The sequence below is a fragment of the Phaeodactylum tricornutum genome, chromosome 12 (genome assembly GCF_000150955.2).
Source record: "Phaeodactylum tricornutum CCAP 1055/1 chromosome 12, whole genome shotgun sequence".
Taxonomy (NCBI): Eukaryota; Bacillariophyta; class Bacillariophyceae; order Surirellales; family Neidiaceae; genus Phaeodactylum; species Phaeodactylum tricornutum.
In genome coordinates, this window is record NC_011680.1 from 659896 (window position 1) to 682410 (window position 22515).

Here is a 22515-nt window from a genome sequence, read left to right on the forward strand (position 1 = left end):
TGCTTGAGAGAAAACTTGGCACATGGGATTGGTCAACATGAGTCAACTTATCAATTTTTGGTATCATTGTTGTGGGCACATGGTTAGCCTACAGCCAATGTATAGGAATAGGAAAATCTGCTGGATGGGAAGAAAAGCAGAAGGATTTCTACAGTGCCTTAGCCAAGGAGCTGGTGGACAACCAGTACAATAGTGTTGGAAGTTGCAAAGTTGGGAGGGATGAGTTGGACAAGGATAGCCTAACCATCTCAAGAACTGGAGAGCCGCAATGTGGTCTCTCCGCACATCTACCACTTACCAAAAGAAAAAGAAAGAACAAAGATGGTACTATTAAAAACCAAAGACAGCAGGGAAGGTGTTTGGTGTGTTCCAAGAAGACCACATATGTTTGCTCTGTATGCAAAGATGTTGAGACAATTGAAAGCAAAGAACCATGGATTTGCTACACAACGGGAGGGCAGCTATGCTTTGCCCAACACCTGACTGCCTTGCATGGTAGTTAAAGACTTTATGGTACTAATTGGATACAAGTCACTCCTAGTATTTATGGTAAAAATGTGTTTCTTAACCATCATAGCTAAATCCCGTTTACCTGTATAGTTTTGTACCGTGTCTACAGGATTGTCTACAGGCTTTGGCCCATTTAATGTTTTTTGTGTCAATTGAAAGCAAAGAACCATGGATTTGCTACACAACGGGAGGGCAGCTATGCTTTGACCAACACCTGACTACCTTTTATGGTAGTTAAAGACTTTGTAGTACTAAGTGGATACAAGTAACTCCTAGTATTTATGGTAAAAATGTGTTTCTTAACCATCATAGCAAAATCCCGTTTACCTGTATAGTTTTGTACCGTGTCTACAGGATTTGGCCCATTTGTTTCTTTATTTTTGCGTCCTCAGCTGAGGACAAATGCCTACCTCAGCTGAGGACAAGGGTCGGTAGAATAGACACTAGCTAGCTGACAATAAAAGTCAAAACTGTATTTGGATTCTTACCTCCGGCTTTTGTAAACGGAATAACAATGCTACAACTGTAAATAAGAAAAAAAACTGCTTATTTACCTTGCGCCACCAGGCTGTCAATCGAAAGCTCTCAATATGGCTAGCCGGCTGCGCTAGTGACTTCTATGCACCTTTGTACGTGGCAGAACTATGCAACCCTCAGCTCAATAGCAACATAGGCAAGTAATAAAGAAATGGATTCTCATCAGCTTGTAGCATCCGAGCCGGCTACTGTAAACAGGGCATACGGAAAGGTTTGTAGGATTCTAGAGACCTGCTCCTGACGGACTGCTTCTGTAAGAACTGCTGGCGGTCCCATAGCAACACCTTCTTCAACGGTGCTCACTGATCCAATTTCAGTTGCATTGCGATATCCAAAGCTTTCGAAGTAGTCGTGAAATTTGAAAGGAGCCACACGGTTGTTTCTCGAAAGCCAACGAACCGGAATTCCGAAGGATTCCGACAGTATAACCCCGTGCAACGATGATGAGATGATGAATTTACAACGAAGCATTTTTTTGATCATACTTTGCCAGCTTTGTTGGACACTGAGTATCTGTTCTTTGGGAACACTTTTCAGGTCGTTAATCTTACGATTGAAGTAGTGTGGAATCACGCAGTAGTCTAATGGAGCCGCAGCCGAATCATATTTGAACTCATTTTCGAACAAATGCGCAACCAAAAACCCAGGATCACCCGTTGTGCCAAAACCAAGTTCCTGTGAGATGCCTGAAATACCTCTGAAGGGAGTATGTAGCTTGTCGCGACACCAGCGCTTTACTAAATTTGCTGTCTTGGGCCCTCGGACACTGTAGACGGTCAAATTCTTGGCCTCATTCTGACAAATTTGACGTTGCCCATCAATTGATCCTGTACCCCACAAGTGGTCATTATCACGTACCAAAAAGAAGACGCTCCCCACGGTGAAGAGACAAATCTCGGGTAAAAAATGGTTGTATTTCTCTCGCTTGCTAAGGTCCAAAACGGGAAGGTCATCCACACCACCGCAGTTTGGGTATTTTTTACGTAGCACCTCTTTGGTTACAGCTGGTCCGAGTTCGTCGCCGAAATTCGCTCCCCATGGAATGATATGGCAGAGATACATCTGAGGATTATGGAATCGGACATGACAGGAATTTGTTGCTATCGCGCTTTCGTTGCTGACATTAAAGTTGTCGACGAAGTCGCGGAGCACCGTGTCGGTTAGCGAATCCATTTGAGGCTCATATTCAAACTTGACTAGAAGAAGGGCGAAGCTAACTCCAAAAGCAACTAAGGTCAAGCTCACGAGCGCTCGACGGAGTGGCTGCAGGTACCATTCCTCTGTGCCTTTAAGTTTCGTTCGTTGTTTTCGCGCATTGCGACGTCGATAGAGCATATTGAAACGATATGACCGAGCGTATAGGGTACAATACCATGCGTGAGCTTAACGTAAGCAATGTATAGATTTGCAATAAGTTGTTGTTCGCTCTCGCATGACTGACTTATTGTATACTGTAAAATTCTACCTTTTAATGGATGTATTTCATAGAATACAATTCAAGGGCAGAGCCAGGGTGAGGGGGGGGGAAGTCTGCATGACCTGTGAGTCGTTCTAACGACTGACGCGGCAAAACCACTTACGAAGTCAAACGACATTTTAGTAAAAGTGATTTTCAAAACATATCTGTTTGTCAAAATTAACGTGCCATGGAATTGAACCACGGAGCGCTATCCCCAAATCACGTCTTTTGACCACGTCACATTTAAGGTATATTAAGCATATTCACTTATATCTTGACATCTGTTGACTTTAGGGGATGGCTCTAGTGTCTGGGCGACTGGCGCTTGTCCTCTTAAGAGGACACGAAAAAAGCGAAAACTATAAGATAATTGTGTAGCTCTAGTACAATATTCCACGCAAAACTGGAATTTGACCATGGTGGTCAAGAATGGCACTATGTTTTCGAGACTTTAGTCGAATGCATAGAAAGTAAAATAAAATATATATTTAATCACTATGGGAGGTGGCCATATGCTCAGAATAGCACAGCTTTCCATTTTTGGTGCAGCAAATCCATGGTTCTCTACTACCGGGTTTTTCCTCATCTTTGTCAAGGAACCAACTCACGATGGTTAAGTTACACAGCCAATCTCTCCTCACAGTCATTGTCTCCATACAATGACCGGTCTTCCTCAATTTAGCGTAATCAACTAACCTTATAATTTTAGGATCTACACAAACCAAAAGGTCTGTTTCTCTAGGATAGTTGGTCCCGATACAATCTATCGCTTGACACGACCAACTCACTCCCTTGAGGAGTTCTTCCCCTCCCTTAACGCAAGGCTCCGCCTAAGTCTTTTACGGCAGGCGCGGACGCTTTCGCGACAAGTTATGAGCCCAACACGTCCCCACTGTTTCACGTATACATCATTCCAATACGAATAGTCATTTAGCTACAAGTGACTTCAGTTGAAGACTTTTCTAATACTGCCCTGTTCTTATACAAGATCCCCAAAGATCTTTACACACCAGTAAAATTACCTTCACAAAACTCTCTCGTTTCCCCTCTCGAAACAACCTTGCCTTCCAACACCGCTTTTACCGCCTTCACCGCCTTAACGCCTTCGTCAAGTCACCTCAAACGCCTCACCGTTTTCATCTCCTTTACCCTACACTTGACACCACACATCAAGTCTTCGAGTAAAGTAACCGTTGCCTTCTTTCCGCACCGATTCCTTTTGAAACGCCGCATTTGACTCACTGATTCCAATCGCTATCGCAACCACAACTACCAACCGCAACTATCGTCGCAAACCTCTCTCAACAAGCAATCAGTTAACACTTTTCTCAAGCAACAACCACATCAAATACACCCACAAACTCATCTATTTGTCTGTTCAACTCGCAAAGACAAATCTCTGTTTTGGCCCCAAATTTGATAAACTTCATCCATCCAAAACGTAATCCCGACAACTGCTCTGCTCCAACGACAACACAAGTTCAACAAATACGCCGAAGAAGTCCATACACAACACTCCTTCAGTAACTTGGCACAAGCTCTCCTTGAAACTCTCACTCTAGTATCGCCTCGAAACTCATCGAAACGCCGATCTTGACACTCAGAGTCAACCAAATCTATCTCTAACTGCCTGATACACAAAGGCCACCTTAATTTGGTGTAACGCTCAACGCCAACTTGACCTCACACAACGCATAACAAACTTCTCGAAACTCCACGCATCATGTTGGACTTTATCATCCCTGATAACTTTCCTCCTGACAACCCCACAGTGGAGACTACGGAACCAACTGCAACCATTGCACCAATCCCAAATCCTGATCCGCCTGAAAATGTCAATGTCAACACCACCTTGGATATCCCGGACGCATTGAAAGATCTCCTTTCTAACGTATCAAACACTGATGCCACAGTTTCTGGCGCCTACTACACTTGATACACTCACTAGTTTCGTGCCTCTCTCTCGTCAACGGATTATTACACGTACCAAACTCAAGCATTCAAGGGACTCATCAAGGAATTCAAGTTTGATGCTGATAACCCAATGGATGTTCTCACCAAGGCCAAGTCAAACATGGAGGAAGCCGCTTTTGCTCTTACAGCAAAAGGTATCATCAATTGAAAGAACAAATTGGAAAACTTCCTTACCGAATTTGGACTTCGCGACCCATTTGATACCATTTACACACAGTGGCAAACCTCCCCTAAGGGTCCCATTCCTGTCTTCACGTCAAGTAAAAGTCTCTTTCACGACTTTCATTTCATCTCCTTGTCCAACGTTGTCAATACGGTGGAATTCATGAAACAGTACACAAACTTGACTCACCCAACCAAAGGAAAAATCAACAAAGAACATTCCCGTGATTATTCCATGTCCGGAACCGTTTTATACAACTCATGTGAACCGTCTCTCCAGTTGTGGTTAGATACCCAGATTAGTATCAGCACCGACACCATTCTCAAACGCCATGGCAACTCAGGACCAGTCCGTTTTTATCTCATTTGGTCTCGCTACGCCAATGTCGATGGAGCCGTAGCCACGTCTATTCAAAACGCTCTTACCAAGCTTCAAGTGCGCGATCTTCCCGGTGAGAATGTGTCCCTTTACTTTGACACCATTACCATTATTGAAGAGTATCTTAGCTCCATGGGCCGTACCATTCCTGACTTTGTTTCACACGTTATTGACGTTTTGATCAATGTGTCTGTTCATGACTACTCCCTGTTTCTCAAGACACAACAGTTTGTCTCAAATCCAGCGCTTCGGAATATACATGCCCTTCGCCAGCTTGTCTGTGACCAATACCAGCTGCTTCTCAATTCTGGCAAATGGCACCCTACAGCAAAAACTGGTGCCGCATTCCACGCTGTCAAGAACTTCTCCATTGAAACTGGTTTCCCCAACGACACTCCCAACACCAGTGCCAATATCAACCAGTCTCCTGGACATTCTAAGCCCCGACTCTCTCGCGAAGAGTGGGAAAAGACTATTGATCGATCTCCCCCGTCTCCGGGCTCCCCAGACTGCCGAAAGTCGACAAAAGGGGATTTCAACGAGTACTGGTGTGTCACCTGCAATCGCTGGGGCAATCACCCCACCGACAAAACTCGTCATCCCACGGCAAAGCTAGACCACACTCAATTTCTCGAAAAACGAAAGAAGCGATTCACTAAACGAGAGACTCAAGACCCATCTCCGGCTCCCAGTAACCCTCCTACTCCACCACATGGCATCAATTCCTCTGGGGCACTCCAATTCTTGTGTACTTCCCCACTTACCCAGTTCCATTCCTTTGGCGTTCCCCCGGCGAATTTTTAATGGCACTGATCTTACAGATAAGCCCTTTCCTTTCCTTTGACCCCGGTGGATTATTGTTTCTTGTTGGTCTCGTCTGCCTCCTTCCTTTCCTTCTCTACCAGACTTGCTGCCTCCTTTTCCTTCTGGGGGTCGGGCGAGCTATGCTCCCATTTCTCGCTTCCTTCCTGCCCTGCTCCACCTGGACTCCACACCGCACTCATCGACACTCCAAATGGCGCCTCACCACCGCTTTTCCTACTTCGTTTCTTCTCCTTTCCTCCGTTTCGGTCTCTCGCACTACAGCGACCTTTCTCGGCACCCTTAAGATCACGGCTGTTACTCCTGCCGCACATCAGCTCCTCACCTTCCGTACTGTTTACCTACGTCCCTTTCAACGCTGTCGTCGTCCTGGTTTATCACACTCCCGCGCTGGTCACTTCACCACTTATGTCTCCAGCCGTCAACTCTGTTTGGAATACCGCACCCTTCTTAACGACTTCAAACTGTGCCGTTTTTCGGGCCTCCTTGATCCTTCTCTGGCGTATTTTGATCATCCACAATATGATCTTGAACGTATACTACCCTACGGACCTTGGGAAGATGATCCAACCATTGTTCCCTCCTTTTCTCCTCCTGTCGAACCCCTGTATGTTGTGGACTCCCGTCTCGCCTCTGCCCTGAGCACACGTCATCTCCAACAGCTTTTTGACTCCGCTCTACTACAACACAACATGGTCTCCGAAATCCGCCATGCCCACAGTTCCGACAATGTTTGTTCACCCCTCCTACGGCCCGGTTGCGCCACGGCTTCTATTGCTGGTGGCACTCTCCCTTATGACACCCTCTATAGTCATCGCTCAACCCCTTGGTCCATGGGGTATTCTCCTCCGTCCTCTCTACACTGTGCCTACGCTCATGATAAAGTATAGCCACGCAATACTGCAATTTGCCACTAAGGTGAGCAATTATCATAGCTATTGTTGTTGGAACATTCAACTAGCATAGTGCCTAGCTCTGAATATTGGCCATGTTTGCCAGCCTTATTACTGTCCCAGTAGTCGTCTGTACGACGCTGCGGATAGAGGCAATGTTTTTCGGGTCATTACCGAAATGTCATTTGCGAAGGCAGTGCGAAGTGACACGTGTGTGCATCTAAGGATGCAGCAGTTGTGACACGCAAGACGACATGTCTTGCCGACCAAGAAATCATCTTTACATAAGCGATTTTCTCTATTATGGTCGTCCCTTGAGAGGTAAAGAAAATACCTTCTCCACGTCTACAAACTGGGATTGAATCAAAGCAGATAAGTCTGCACACGATCAAAGGGTCTCATGTTCATCTGCATTCATCTGCATTCATTTGCATTCATTTGCAGTCATCTGGATTCTGCGGGATCAACGCATAGAAGACAGTACAGAGGCTACGGTCTCCTTGAATACAATTGACCAGAACATTACTATCCCAGTGATGTGACTATCCGTGGAGAGTAGTACTGATTCTACTGAGACTCCTAAGGGAGCTCCAAGGGATTTGTTTGCACTCGAAAAGATTACATCCATATTTGTCTCTACACACAATTCTCAATTCTAAATTCAGTCGAGGTCAAACCAATTGAGTTACCAATTAATTACAATACAATCGGGGCCTTACGAGGCTTTCCCCTTTATTCATCTTACTCTCTCATTGTATCAACAATACATTGCGTGAGTATAGAAGAATCAGTTACTCAGGCCCAACCTCTTCCCCCTGAACGCCTTATGACCATGTACCGCTCCGAACTCAACAACGTTGATCACCAACCCTCCACAGACTCCATCATTTCCATCATTTTGGATACTGGGTGTTCCTTCTCATGTACCTTTGACAAGCGTGATTTTGTTGGGCCTATTATCCGCGGCAATTTTGGCAATGCACAAGGGATTTCTGGCACATCTCCCCTTACCGCTCGGGGCATTGTTCGCTACACCGTATTTGACCCAAGTGGTGTAACCTTCTCCCTCACATGCCCTGCCTTTCTCATGCCGGCGTCTAATCAACGGTTACTTAGCCCTCAGCAATATGCCCAGTTCCACAGCCTTTCCACCGATCGTTCCGCTCTCCTTGGCCCCGGAAACCTTTACGGCGGCAATCGCTCTTCCTTTTGGTTCCTCCATGAGTCAAATCGACGCCCTCGACAACCCGCGTTACCGCGAAGTCGCCTCGCTCGACCACGAAGACCCCGAATCGCAACTCTGGAAAGAGGCCATGAACAAGGAATTACAGCAGCTTCATGATAAAGGCACCTACGAAATCGTTGCCAAAGCTACCGTACAAGGCAAGATTATTCCTACTACATGGGTGTTCAAGCGCAAACGTCTTCCCGACGGCACAATTTATAAGTATAAAGCTCGCCTCTGTATTCGCGGTGACTTACAGGCCCCACAACTGGACCGTAACGATACTTATGCTCCCGTCGCTTCATGGGACACCATCCGCCTTATGTTTTCCTTGTGCGTTCAACACGGCATCAAGTCCCAACAAATTGATTTTGCCAATGCTTTTGTCCAAGCCAAACGCGACGAACCTATATACCTTTCGCTCCCTCCCGGGTTTTCGAACACAGGGTCTACTCACTGCATGAAAGTCACTAAATCCCTGTATGGCGACGCTTGTGCCCCTCGTATGTGGTATGACCACCTTACCACAGCTTTGGCCGCCATGGACTTCACTCCTTCTCCAATTGACCCCTGTCTATTCCTCCGTCAAGACTGTATCTTTTTATTTTGGGTTGACGATGCAATAATTTGCAGCCACGACGACTCCGTCATCTCCGGTGTCATTACGAATCTTCGTCAGCGTCAATTTGATATCGATGCCGACACAGGTGTTGGGTCTATGGAAAATTATCTTGGCATTCAAATGGCTCCCACCTCCGACAACGGTTCTCTGCATCTTACTCAACCTCACCTGATATTTCGCATTGTCGACGCCCTTGGGCTTACCGATGCTAAACCTGTTTCGACCCCTGCCGTCACCATCCTACACGCCGACGAGGACAACGCACCCCATGATCAATGGCGTTTCAATTACCGCTCTGTTATTGGCATGCTGAACTATTTGGCAAACAATACCCGTCCTGACATTTCTTTTGCCGTTCACCAGTGTGCTCGCTTCTCCCATGCCCCTCAACAGCTTCATGCGGAAGCTGTTAAACGCATTGGTCGCTACCTCATTGGTACCCACCAACAAGGTCTTATTGTTCGCCCCACCACCACCACCTGTCGTCTGGACTGTCACGCCGACGCTGATTTTGCCGGCCTATGGAACGCAAAGCAACCCAATGTTGTTGGTAACCTTCGCTCACGTACCGGATACCTTCTTACCTTGGGCAACACACCAGTTGTCTGGGCTTCCAAACTACAGGGCGTCATTGCCCTCAGCACCATGGAAAGCGAGTTCATCTCTTTGTCCGCTGCTCTCAAAGCCCTCATACCACTTCGTGATACACACTGTCGCATTTCTCAGGCACTCTCCTTACCTTATGAAAAGGAAAGTCGTATTTTTGAAGACAACCAAGCTTGCATTACTCTGGCCACTACCGACCCCCCCCCCCCCCCCCCCCGTATGACACCACGCAGCAAACACATTGCTATCCGATACTTCTGGTTTCGCGAACATCTCCGTACATGCAAGGATCTACAAATTGTCTACATTCCTACCCACGATCAGCGGGCCAACCACCTCACCAAGCCTCTCCCGACGGCCACCTTTCTCAAAGAACGCCGTACAGTTCTAGGCTGGTAACCACCCCGAGATTGTCTGTGGGGCGAGTGTCAAGGAACCAACTCACAATGGTTAAGTTACACAGCCAATCTCTCCTCACAGTCATTGTCTCCATACAATGACCGGTCTTCCTCAATTTAGCGTAATCAACTAACCTTATAATTTTAGGATCTACACAAACCAAAAGGTCTGTTTCTCTAGGATAGTTGGTCCCAATACAATCTATCGCTTGACACGACCAACTCACTCCCTTGAGGAGTTCTTCCCCTCCCTTAACGCAAGGCTCCGCCTAAGTCTTTTACGGCAGGCGCGGACGCTTTCGCGACAATCTTTGCATAGGGAGCAGACAAGTGTTGACTTACTGGAACACACCAAGCACCTTCCCTGTAGCCTAATGCTGGTTGAATTCCCTTTACTATCTCTTCTCATCTTTTTTGTGGGGGATAGATGGGCAGATATACCGCTTCTCGGTTCTCCCGTTGTCCTGCAAAGTATTGGGCTTATTTCCGTGTCGAAAAAATCCCCCTCTGACTGACATTCTGTTGCCTCCAACTATGTCATATTGGTTATCCACCAGTTCCTCAGCCAAGTAAGTATAGAAGTCTTTCTGTTTTTTGTCTTTCCCGGTGCCCCCATTACGCCCTGTGCACTGACTGTAAGCTAGCCAGGTATCAACAACCAGCATACCAAAAATCAACAAGTTGACCCTCATGGACCAATCTAATGTACCCACCTTCCTTTCAGAGGGTATCCTGGCAATGACGGTTGTGCCTGTCTACCATTCCGCATGTAGTATAGTACAATTCTGCTGCTTTTGGTTGTGGTACAACAATTTCGATTCTCTCTGGGTCAGCATTTGGCAATTGCTGAATCTGCCTCCATCAATATCGAACAAATGGACTGCCAGCATCAAGACTGGACACACTTGATATAAATTATCGACAATCACAATCAATCCATACAAACGCCATCAAGCTACTTCCATTGAGTCCGTCTTTCATTAACAATCCTTTTCGGTCTCCTTGATGATTGAACTCCAGTCTCAAAAGATAAGCCATCGGAAAGTGCTTTGTTGCACTGGGCTTGAAAGCTGTACTTTGATGATCATTGTACCTGGCTACAAAGCCATCGACACGTTTCCATCTGTAGCTCTGCAAACTCATACCTTCTGGCCGCTCAGGAGGCTGCTCACTCCAGCAAAGACATTGCCATATATCATTGAATTGCTGTCTTGACATTCCTGTCCGTCCAAAGCATGGAGCAGGAATATATTTTGACAGTGCAGTTGTTGACCACAGCTGGGATCGGCTTGTGTACTCAAACTTTGTTGTCAGAAGGAATATTCCAAAAAAACGAAGCAGCTCTCCAGTAGTGATGATTTGCTTGTTCTGTTGCACCAGAGCATTGTTTGTTAGCTGACACATAGTGGTGAGCTGTTTGGGTGGAAACATCAGAAGGAAGTATTCCAGTCTTGAGTACTTTCCGCCAATATCAGAGTTTGGACCCAAGACTTCACCAACAGGCGTGGAAATACCGAAGTCTTTGATTGGCACACTGCCATTTGTATCATTTAGAGTAGCTTCATCATCTTCATACCACTTTGTGCCATGTGCTACTGCAGCAGGGACAGCTTCTGCCTCGGAAAATTATTGTTTCCAAAGTCAGCATCGGGCAGCTTTGGAAGTACTGGTAGCTGCACCAGTGACTCCGTGTCTTGTTTGAGAATTGGATGTTGATCAACCCCTGCTTCCATATGAAACAAATCAGTCTCAGTTGCAGTATCCGTAGTTACGGTTGGAAGCACATCAATGTTGTCAAGCATATTGTTGGGTGCTGCCACAGCTGCTGTTTTAGCGTCATTTGGTGACGTGGTCAAGTCTGGTACAAAGGCCTTGACGCTACGGATGTTCAGAGTGCTTCACTTCACTGCTCCACCCCCCACATCAAAGTCAGCAGTAACAAAGGTGGAAGTACGGTTGGTTTGAGGCTTCCTGGTGGTTGTGACCTCTACAACAGTCCCAACAATGACCTTGGTAGTCTTCAATGCACCATATCTACGAGCACATTCACCTAGAAAAACAACGTGACAAGCTTTTGCAGTCACCCTTCCCCCAATTTTACAACGCACATCTCCTTCTGACATATTGGATGAGGTATACTTGGTGTTATCTTTACTCAGAAGGGACTATTGCAAATGCGATGGCCATTTTACTGCCAGCAAAACGACATTATTTTCGACAAATTTTTTCGAGCAACCATTACGATGACGACAAAACTTGAAGTCTGACCCTAGAATTAAAGGTTGCCACTTTCCCCCAAGACATTTGAGAGCCTGGCAAACACAATGGTACTATTTGTTTTATATACATCTAACTATAATTGTTAATTCTGATGGGTTGAAAAGTGTCCTCTTTCGATCATGGGTCCTCTTAAGAGGACAACAGTAGCCCAGACACTAGCTAGTGTCTATTCTACCGACCCTTGTCCTCAGCTGAGGCAGGCATTTGTCCTCAGCTGAGGACGCAAAAATAAAGAAACAAATGGGCCAAATCCTGTAGACACGGTACAAAACTATACAGGTAAACGGGATTTTGCTATGATGGTTAAGAAACACATTTTTACCATAAATACTAGGAGTTACTTGTATCCACTTAGTACTACAAAGTCTTTAACTACCATAAAAGGTAGTCAGGCGTTGGGCAAAGCATAGCTGCCCTCCCGTTGTGTAGCAAATCCATGGTTCTTTGCTTTCAATTGACACAACAAACATTAAATGGGCCAAAGCCTGTAGACAATCCTGTAGACACGGTACAAAACTATACAGATAATAGGGATTTAGCTATGATGGTTAAGAAACACATTTTTACCATAAATACTAGGAGTGACTTGTATCCAATTAGTACCATAAAGTCTTTAACTACCATGCAAGGCAGTCAGGTGTTGGGCAAAGCATAGCTGCCCTCCCGTTGTGTAGCAAATCCATGGTTCTTTGCTTTCAATTGTCTCAACATCTTTGCATACAGAGCAAACATATGTGGTCTTCTTGGAACACACCAAACACCTTCCTTGCTGTCTTTGGTTTTTAATAGTACCCTCTTTGTTCTTTCTTTTTCTTTTGGTAAGTGGTAGATGTGCGGAGAGACCACATTGCGGCTCTCCAGTTCTTGAGATGGTTAGGCTATCCTTGTCCAACTCACCCCTCCCAACTTTGCAACTTCCAACACTATTGTACTGGTTGTCCACCAGCTCCTTGGCTAAGGCACTGTAGAAATCCTTCTGCTTTTCTTCCCGTCCAGCAGATTTTCCTATTCCTATACATTGGCTGTAGGCTAACCATGTGCCCACAACAATGATACCAAAAATTGATAAGTTGACTCATGTTGACCAATCCCATGTGCCAAGTTTTCTCTCAAGCATCAGTGTATCCTGCCAACTCCGGTTATGTCTGTCAATCATTGCACAGCAAGAATTTACACTTCTGCTGCAACTGGTTGCGCAATATTGATCTCCACCCTGTCAGGGTCTGCATCAGGTGATGTATCCACCTGACTCCACCGGTAGCAAACTGGACTCCAGCCTCTATTCAGATTGGATGCTGTTGATATAAAATATTGACGGTCTTGGTCCACCCATACAAATGCCATCAGGTCACAACTTCCATCCAAGATTCTGTCTGTCACCAATCCTTTCCATTCTCCTCTACTTGTCATTTCCAACTGTGAAAGGCAGGCCATTGGATATCGTCTCGTTGCCAACTTCACAACCCCAATGAATCTCAAGCCAATCCTCTTAAGCTTGACAGCTGTCACAATGGAGGCAAAATAAGAATTAGCACACACAATCCAATCACTCCCCCACCAAGGATGAACAAGTTCTTTGATAATCTTTGCACCATGAGGTAGATACTCATCTTCCTCGTCACCCTCTTTGTCGTCCGTTATTGTCTTTCCCTTTACAAGTTTCAATCAAAGCATAATACCGGATTGTCCACACAAAACCATTTTGAATCTTGCACCCATTCTCAGGCTTTCAATCAATTGCAATATAATTTGGTAGACCATGGTTTATCCAATCCCACCCTGCCCATACCATCTTGAGATAGATTCATCCACACAAATCAGATGGGAAGGTACAAAATTTTCGCTACAATGCTCATTGAACCTTGTGACAAAGTTGTCAACAAGTTGCCATTGGTGAACATGAGTGCTCATACCCTCCGGTTGCACTGGACATTGTTCACTCCAACAGATATGTTTCCAGATATTGTCAAACCGTTGCCGGGACATTCCTGTGTGTCCAAATGAAGGGGCAGGAATATACTTGGAGGGTGCAGTTGTGGACCATAGTTGGGCCCGGCTACTGGACTCAAACTTTGTGGTGAGGATGAGGATTCCAAAGAACCAAAGAAGTTCTCCGGCTGTAATTGTATGCTTGTTTTGTTGAGCAAGCATAGTATTTGTAAGCCAACACATAGTAGTCAGCTGGGTCGGCGGAAACATGAGCAGGAAATATTCGAGGCGCGAAAATCTCACCCCATTGTCAGAGTCTTGACCAATAAGGTCACCAACTGAAGTACGGATATGGAAGTGCCTAACATAGACATGGCCATTCACATCCAGCCGGGTTTTTCTTTCATTCACATACCACTCTGTTTGGTGCACTGTGGCTACCGGGTTTTTGGACTCTGTGTCAACCAAGGTATTGGTGTCAACTGGGGTCTCGACAATTTCGGCTACCGGGCTATTGGGCTCTGTGTCAACCGGGGTATTGGGCTCTGTGTCGACCAAGGTATTGGGCTCTATGTCAGCCGGGGTTTCAACCATTTCGGCTACCGGGGCTTCGACACTTTCTTCCATCAAGTTTCCGGCTTCCATGTCTGCTTCTGCTGTCTGCAAAGTCTCTGCTGCTATTTCCTCAATTAAGGACATTCCTTCATCTTCTGGCAGTACAAATGCCTTTACACTCCGAATGTTCAGTGTTTTTTCCTTGAACAAACTCTCTCCAAAATCATAAACTGCTGTTATCAAAGTAGAGGTACGCCCGGTTGTAATGGATACAGGGGTGGTCGTGACGTCTAGAACCGTTCCAACAAGCCGCTTGGAGTGCTTGTTGATGCCATATCTCCGTGCGCACTCGCTCAGATGCACAACATGACAAGCCTTTGCCGTCACCTTCCCTCCAATTCTAAGTCTAGGATCCCTCACTGGCATGTCTGACAATGCGCCAAGCCTAATTTATATGACTCAAACCAAGTATTGGGGATGTAATGGCCATTTCATTGACGTCCAGACAAACCATTTTACCCGCCAAAAAATTTTGAAAAAAAAATCGATGAACTTTCCGTTGACGGTCATTTCTCTGTCACTTTTTGATATTAAAGCTTGCTACGTTACCCCAAGACGTGTTAGAGCATGCTGAAGACAACGGTAGCGGTAACTTTCTTTAATAATGATTTCTTTGTTTATTACCATAGGTCTGAAAAGTGGCCTCACCTGAGGACTGGTCCTCAGGTGAGCACAGAAGTAGAATAGACACTAGTTCGCTACGTGTACGTCGAACCCCAACTTGGAAATTGGTATAGGGCTCCGTTCCAGGCCATTTCCCACCCAATTTGCCATGCGAGACTGCTGCACTGTGAACACAGCGCATGATTCGTACGCAACGTCGTAAGCTGCAAAGTAGAGCATAACCCGTACAACATTTGGTTCACGATTCCATTCGTCAATTCTTTCGATCAACCGGCAACAACGGTCCCTCGGTGGTAGGTTTGCTTCAGAGAGTTTGTTCACATGTGAAATGGTTCTACAGTCTGCCGCTCCAAGATGTCCCTGCTGTGCCTTTCTATCGGATGACCTCTTTTTACCGAGTCCGGTGGATGCTGCTGGCTCCGACAACGGGGCGATACCCAACGAACAGTCCACGTCGTCGCACGTATTGGATGCTGTATCCCCGCAACAAGCCTACGACAAGTTGCTCACAGAGACGCGGAGTATGAATGTGTCTGCCACACCGGAACACCCACTCGTCCTCGTGGATACGCACGGACACGCGCATTTGCAACGCGACTACGTCGAGAACGCAAACAATGACTCCACCGAGAGCGTGTACCACATTGCCATGGACGACTCCAAGCCAGCCGTGACACTCTTCTCCATTACCTGCGCCGTAGAAGAGGCCGATTGGGACACTTGCATCACTTACGCCAGTCAATCAACCCACCGTATCGCTGCTTTGGGTATTCATCCGTGGTATCTGGCGAAGGTTGCCGATGCCCTGGACGCGGACGGCTGGTTGGTGCGTCTCGAACAGCTGCTGCAAAAACATCCAGGTGTCATGGTGGGCGAGATCGGGTTGTGCAAGGTTGCCAAGTTTGTGCGTACCTATGCACCCGGGAAAGCCGCCGCCTTGGCCTTGCAACGACGAGTCTTTCAAGCGCAACTCCGTCTAGCGATCCAGTACCATCGACCGGTATCGATTCACTGCGTTCATCAGCAAAGTGTGCTGTTGGAAGTTTTGCGAGAGACCATTTCGAACGAGGCCTGTCCCGCGGCTGTTGCGCTCCACTCCTTTACCGGAACGGCCCATCACGTGCGGCAACTACTACAGTGGGAGGCCACATTGGAACGCACAGAACCCCTCTTGTACTTTGGCTTTTCACACGCCGTCAACGACGCTATGTGTACGGCCGACAAGGCTCGTCGGCAGGGCCGTGACGCCGTCCGTGCGGTACCTATCCAGCGATTGCTAGTCGAATCGGACGTGCACGCCCCCAGCGACGTTTTGGGTGGAACCATGGGAGCCGCCGCCTATGTGGCCGCGATCCGGGACGAATCCATTGCCATCACAGTTCGCGCCACGACACAGAATGCACTACGCTTTTGTAAAAGTATCTGCCCGACAAACAAACGTAATTCCATGATTGATGCGTCATATTAGGGCTGTACACGTGCTATCGAAGACACTTCTGGGCAAAACAGTTTACCTTTTTGACGACGAACGATGGAAGCATTTTGGACTGCAGCGGGTTTTCTTTTCCCTCAACAACAAGAAGTTCTACTGTACCATTGTACGCTACCTATGCTTCAAGGTAGCTTTTTACAAGAAGCCCGATCACTGAATAAAACAACAGCGAACTTGCCGTGACGTGGGAGGCAGAAGATCCGATGGAAAGGGGAGTTCCTGCAGGGACCATCGTGGGCATATCTGTTGGAGTACCGGTGGAAGCCTCTGTTATCGCGTCTGGCGCCGTGGGAGAGGCTGGGGTTGGAGTGGACCCCGGAGCTGTCGGAGTCCCCGGCGCGGAAGTCGGTGTCGCAGCCGCGGCCATCGGAGACTCTGGAGTCGAAGCAGAAGTCGGCGTCGCAGCCATCGGAGACCCTGGAGTCAAAGCAGAAGTCGGTGTCGCAGCCGTGGTCATCGGAGAGCCTGGATTCGAAGTGGAAGTCGGTGTCGCAGCGGTGACCGGGGCCGTGGTGGAGCCCAGAGCTCCCGGAGCCGAAATTGCAATCGGTGTCGCACCGATGGCTGGAGCCGAAATGGAAGTCGGTGTCGCACCGATGACCGGAGCCGAAGTTGGAGACGCAGCAGTGGCCGGAGCCGTCGGAGTCTCCGGATTTGCAGGGTTGATCGGAGCATTCACCTCGGGAGAGCGTGTTGGAGCATCAGTCAAGATCAATGCGGTAGGGGGGAATGTTGTATTTTCGGTAATCACGAGCGGATCTCCATGACAGCAAAAGTCCACCACGTTCAGTCCCGTAGAATAGTCGATCAGCAACGGCTCGCAAAATAGAGATATGGGGAACAACACTTGAGCTTGCTGAAAGGTCACCTCAAAACTTCCGCATGTAGTTACAACTCCTTTGTTATCGATGACAGCAGTGGGGTCATAGGTAGTACTACCAGGGCACAGCTTACAGGGTTCAGGAGATCCAGGGCACTGGCATTGCTCTGCGAGACCGGACTTATAAACCCCGCAACTATCAACGCCAGCAACGACATTGATGTCGCCACACGTTGTGCTCCCCGACAATGACAATGTAGGGAGAGTTGGGTCTGGTACGTCTTCTCCTCCAGGGCACAGCTTACAAGTCACATAGCTGACTGGCCGGCATCCACACACAACAGAACCGATAATTTGCTGACTAATGCAGATTTCCGATCCCTCGATGAGACTAAAGACTTCGCCCATGTCGTCGCAACTCACGTTTCTGTCGGAATCAAAGATCGCAGAAGGATCCGGGAGTCCACCGTCTGGGCAGGCAGGGCACCAACGATTGCCTGTAGGTCTCTCGCAAGCACCGTCCGCTTGCTGCGAATCAAAATGGAATACAATGGATTGTCTTTAGAAGCGATACAAAGCAAAAGCCTTCTCTCATCAAATGCTTGTTTCCGCTTACCGAAATGTTGAAGGTGTAAGCCCCAACCGCTTCTGGGGAAAGTCCACCAACAAAAAAGTGGTAGGTTGTTTGATCCTCAACATTGATATTAACCTGACTTGCGTCCACTGTGAAGGCGTCAATGTCATCGTTCATTGCTGCACAAGACAATGCGTCGCAACCATCTACGTAGGCTGTGAGAATGGTATCGAAAACGATTTCTCCTGTGGCTTCGATGGTAGCAGTGAGACAGCCATCGCTTTCGGTCGTGAATGTAAACCAATTACCAGGAAGAGGGGCGGCGGAAGCTAAAGCACAGCTGTCGGCTCCAAAATGAGTGATCGATGGGGCAGTAGTGAGATCGCCATCCAGAGTTGCCGGCAGAGACAAAACGGCAGTAGCCGTGGCGCATTCCGTGTTCTGTGCTTGAACTTGCGCTCCTAAGGCTATCATGGCGACCCACAGGACGCGAAGCATCGTACAGATAAGTCGCGATAATGATAAGCAGATTGTTCTTTACGTGCTTGCTTTTTTATGATCGTATTGGCGATAGGTAATTGAAAACGTAATAGGACGGCGTCCGAGAAACATCTTAAAAGTAAAAGTAACGTTTCAGATGTGTAATATTTCCATGTAGTTATTTGAATGAAAAAGTAAACCGTTTTGCTAAGAAGCTGCTTCGTTCGGACATTTACTTGTCTATTGTGACGCTTTCATCATGTACATTCGACCGTTTACAGGTAATCTTTTTTTGAAATGATTCAGTGATACATACAGGGAGAGAAAAGACTCCACCTACATAAGAAAGTTCTCCTCCGAACCGGTAAATGAAATGTTGACATGTCTCACAGTCACTGCCAATCATTTTCTATCTACAATTTTTTCTATTTTGGGAGTTCTATCAGGATGCAAATAAAACCAAGGTCCTTTCCAGCGAACTCACGTTAACTATGAAGAGAAATTACTGGCAATAGCTGGCCGAACCAGGCAATTCATGCCGCCTCGGTTTCTGGGTTTTCGACACACAGCAAACGTGAAGCAGACTGCGCTTGAAACCAAGGAGAAAGAAAAGGTCCGTTGGACTACAATTCCGAACAATACGAGAGCGAAATAGTAGCTAGATACGCCGTTCCTATGGGCCGTATTTAATCTGTAACAAAAGTCTACTAACTGTAAATTGTAGCGAGAACCTTGTAGTTTGTCGCTCGCTTTCCGCAGCGTGTCGGGAGTCAGTCCCACTTGGTCCAGCGATTGCTCAATCTCTTAGTAAAGCGCTGTCTGTCATTTTGACTTCGCTTCCGTTCCCCATATTGGAAAGCATGACTTCGACCCGGTCTTTCAGCCATCCGTACAACTCCTGCTTGTCCTGGATTGCCTGTTGGTGCAAGGGTCGTTGTCCATCCCGAACCTCTTCGGCTACTTTCATCAAACTTCCCCACATACCTCCCAGCACGGTGCGTGTAAAGAAGTTGATTATTGACATGGGCACACCAGCCACGTGCGCATCCATCGATTGTGAGACGGAAAGAAGGATGAGCCTTTCTCCTGCCGGATAGTCGTGCTTCGACTTTTCCATCAGCGGGTGATTATCGGGATAGGAGCGGAACAGTATGCCGGCGTGAAAGTCGACGCGCGTGGTGCCTTTCGGTGCCGGTCCAATTTCCAATCCGCCATCGTAAGTGCCTTCGTCAAGAGAATCGACTTTGACGACAATTGTTTGGTCTTCGCCAATGGAATCTATGGCGACGGCATGCTGAACGCACTCCCGATTACGAAAAGGAAAGGGCATGTCAATGCCCACACGAATAACCTGATTTCCACGGCCCGTTTCTCGCAATTTGTCCGACTTGGAAATTCCTAACCGGGGCACCTTCCACCGTGGCATCCAAGTTTCGAAGAGCTCTACTCGCTAAAGACGGAAATGATAGGCAACAACAGAGATCCTTCAATCGGCGTTTCGATTCGACAAAGCATAGAGGCATTCTTGTTCACTTTGTAGTAAATAGAGGTATCTCGGTGTCCGTGTGTTTCACTCTGCTTTTTCCAGCCACCGTCTTCTGGATGCGGCAACAGTAGATCATCTTTGATGGCTTGTGCGGATACGGCCAATTCGAGCAAGCGGTGGTGTTGAGGTTGCAATAGGCCCTGGTTTTGGACGGCTTGAAGAAGCTTGGCTGCGCGGAAGTAGCGTTCCGTATCAACCTCTGCTTCGGCTTGCTGAATCAGTTCTTCGTCCGTGGGTGCGACTTCACTAGATCCATCGGCTCGGTATGTCGCCAGTGTCGGCGTGCCTGTTTCGTTGGTCGCTTCCATGCTGATCTCTGTTTTTTTCGGTAATGACGAGGCTTTGCATGCGTTGCTAGGAACAAAATCACAGTAGTGAGCGCAATTGTTTTAACGAACAAAGGGCGTCTCGAAAACCAACCGTCGCGCCTTGACGTTCCAAGAATATATACACAACAGACACAAGCATAGAATATTGACTGTGAAACCAAAACGCCCTTTATCCGAGTTTGTGAGCAGGTCGTTTACATAAGGAGAGGTTGGAGTAGGAGAAGCGTCGCGACTAACTGTAAACCTGCATAGGGTTACTCGGAACGGGTTTCGTGTTTCGCGGTTTTTCGACAAACCAATTTAACACTGCGTTGTCTCTCTCATGGGAAGCGATCATGTTCCCTTGGCCAAACACTATACGCTGCACGATAAGGACTCCACCATGACGATCATTCGGAGACCTGGTTCAGGATCTCGCAAGAGATCAGTCCTTTGTGTCGTCTGTACCGTCATGATTGTTTTGGGGTCACTCCTTGCCTTGGCTTGGCTTCCCGGACAGCCCTCACCACCGTCGGTGTCTTCTGCTAGCGGAATCGAGGCCCACCCAGAGTTGGTGCCTGCATCTAGCCTTAGCCGAAACGCCCTTGCGACGGTCGTACATCGCAAGCGCCAAGATTTGGCCAACGCGCTGCGCACACTCGAGGAAGGCAATCTTCCGTACCGATTGCGAGCTCTGCGCAAGAATCACCAAATAGTCGGGGAACGCCTCGCGGAAGTCAAGGCCGGCACCGAAACGGTCGAAGAAATTCTGCACGGACACGACATGAGTCATCATGTATCGGAGAAACCTCCCATGGAATTGCAGGAAGTCATTCAATATTTAGACGAATGGATTCATGAACTTCATCAGGTACTGCTTTCGTTGAAACACGCAACGTTTGAAGGTGTCTGGCAAGCCTATCACGATCTGGCGGTCAGTACATTGTATCCATGGGATCGGGAGTATTTGCAGCGCATGCCGCCTCGTAGAGACGATGGGAGTATCTTTCTGAGCGTTGCAACCTACCGAGACGAGAATTGTTACAATACTGTCTATAACGCATACGCCAAAGCAAAAAATCCGGACCAGTTGTTCATAGGCCTCGTTCAGCAAAACTGTCACGCCGACTGCAAATCAGGCGTACTCGCCAACCGATCCATGGTAGCCGTTCCCCCTGATGAAGACTGTCACCAGCGCTTTTGCGACACCGAATTGGGTATGCCCATTTGTGCCAATCAGCAGGTCCGAGTATTGAACATAAACGAACCGGAATCGCTCGGACCCTATGCTGCTCGCTATTTTGCCAGCAAACTCTGGTACGGTGAGCAATGGTACATGCAGATTGATGCGCACATGACCTTTGCCACGCACTGGGATCAAATATCCATCAACATGCTGCACAAGGCACCGTCGGCCAAACCCATCCTCAGCCACTATCCTCCTGGACACACGGCCAATCTCGATCATCGTTCGAACATTGCCGGCGCACGCTTGTGTGGACCCGTCTTTGCCACTTCAGATTTGGAATCGCAGATCGTGCGACTTGAAGGAGGGCGTGTGTATGACCGAACCTTGCTCGAATACCCGGCGTTTGCCCCGTTCACGGCGGCTGGATACTTTGTCGCGCACTCGGACTTCTTGCGGCAAGTACCCTTCGATCCATTCCTGCCGTGGATATTCATGGGTGAGGAAATCATCATGAGCAGCCGCTTGTGGACTGCTGGTTATGACATTTTCAGTCCCAGCCAATCCGTGGTGGGTCACATTTACGTACGTCGGCACAAACCGAAGTTTTGGGAATCCGTGCACCGGCTCTTGTCGTACGGGATTCACAATCCACTCCAAGCGATGGTGCTAGAGCGCATTAAGTTCCAGTTGGGTTATCCAGAAGCGTCCCGCGATATGATCGTACACAAATCATTATTGACGGCAGTGGAACAGTATGGGATGGGCAACGAACGCCCATTAGAGGAGTACCTGCGGCTGGTTGGTCTCAATGTGACAACCAAGGAAATAACGTACACGGGTTGGTGCGAGGAAGGGTATCCACCGCCCGGATTTGAGCGGTACAACAATCTTTATCCCAACGGGAAACTGCGCCAAAAGCCGTAGTCGGACAAGAGAAAGAAATCCGGAAGAGCCCGTCTTTGTTTGTTGCAATGTTGACAGATACGAGTCCGCAATGTCAAGAAGAGGAAAAGGCCACACCTACTGCTAGGGGATGCCTGCAACGTGCAATATATTCTTATCACCTGCCTA

At 47.6% G+C, this 22515-nt stretch overlaps 6 protein-coding genes across 6 annotated transcripts; 3 read left to right on the forward strand and 3 right to left on the reverse strand.

Annotated features, from left to right (window-relative positions):
• Window positions 1-1209: 1209 nt before the first annotated feature.
• Window positions 1210-2382, reverse strand: PHATRDRAFT_47160 (predicted protein; the record flags this gene model as incomplete). Its single annotated transcript, XM_002181382.1, has 1 exon — window positions 1210-2382. One exon carries the CDS (start codon window positions 2380-2382, stop codon window positions 1210-1212), a length of 1173 nt encoding a protein of 390 aa, XP_002181418.1.
• Window positions 2383-4229: 1847 nt separating this feature from the next.
• Window positions 4230-6733, forward strand: PHATRDRAFT_37299 (predicted protein; the record flags this gene model as incomplete). Its single annotated transcript, XM_002181208.1, has 4 exons — window positions 4230-4397; window positions 4455-4614; window positions 4843-5712; window positions 5790-6733. 4 exons carry the CDS (start codon window positions 4230-4232, stop codon window positions 6731-6733), a joined length of 2142 nt encoding a protein of 713 aa, XP_002181244.1.
• Window positions 6734-13631: 6898 nt separating this feature from the next.
• On the reverse strand, window positions 13632-14777 carry PHATRDRAFT_37300 (predicted protein; the record flags this gene model as incomplete). The annotated part of the gene is made up of 1 exon (XM_002181383.1): window positions 13632-14777. The coding sequence occupies one exon, from the start codon at window positions 14775-14777 to the stop codon at window positions 13632-13634; it is 1146 nt and encodes a 381-aa protein (XP_002181419.1).
• A 528-nt stretch (window positions 14778-15305) lies between these two features.
• PHATRDRAFT_47161 (predicted protein) lies at window positions 15306-17022 on the forward strand. The gene has a single exon (XM_002181209.1). It carries the CDS (start codon window positions 15364-15366, stop codon window positions 16501-16503), a length of 1140 nt encoding a protein of 379 aa, XP_002181245.1. The 5' UTR covers window positions 15306-15363; the 3' UTR covers window positions 16504-17022.
• A 2052-nt stretch (window positions 17023-19074) lies between these two features.
• On the reverse strand, window positions 19075-20255 carry PHATRDRAFT_47163 (predicted protein; the record flags this gene model as incomplete). Its single annotated transcript, XM_002181384.1, has 2 exons — window positions 19075-19851; window positions 19935-20255. The coding sequence occupies 2 exons, from the start codon at window positions 20253-20255 to the stop codon at window positions 19198-19200; spliced, it is 975 nt and encodes a 324-aa protein (XP_002181420.1). The 3' UTR covers window positions 19075-19197.
• Window positions 20256-20598: 343 nt separating this feature from the next.
• PHATRDRAFT_47164 (predicted protein) lies at window positions 20599-22443 on the forward strand (the record flags this gene model as incomplete). The annotated part of the gene is made up of 1 exon (XM_002181210.1): window positions 20599-22443. One exon carries the CDS (start codon window positions 20599-20601, stop codon window positions 22366-22368), a length of 1770 nt encoding a protein of 589 aa, XP_002181246.1. The 3' UTR covers window positions 22369-22443.
• Window positions 22444-22515: the final 72 nt, after the last annotated feature.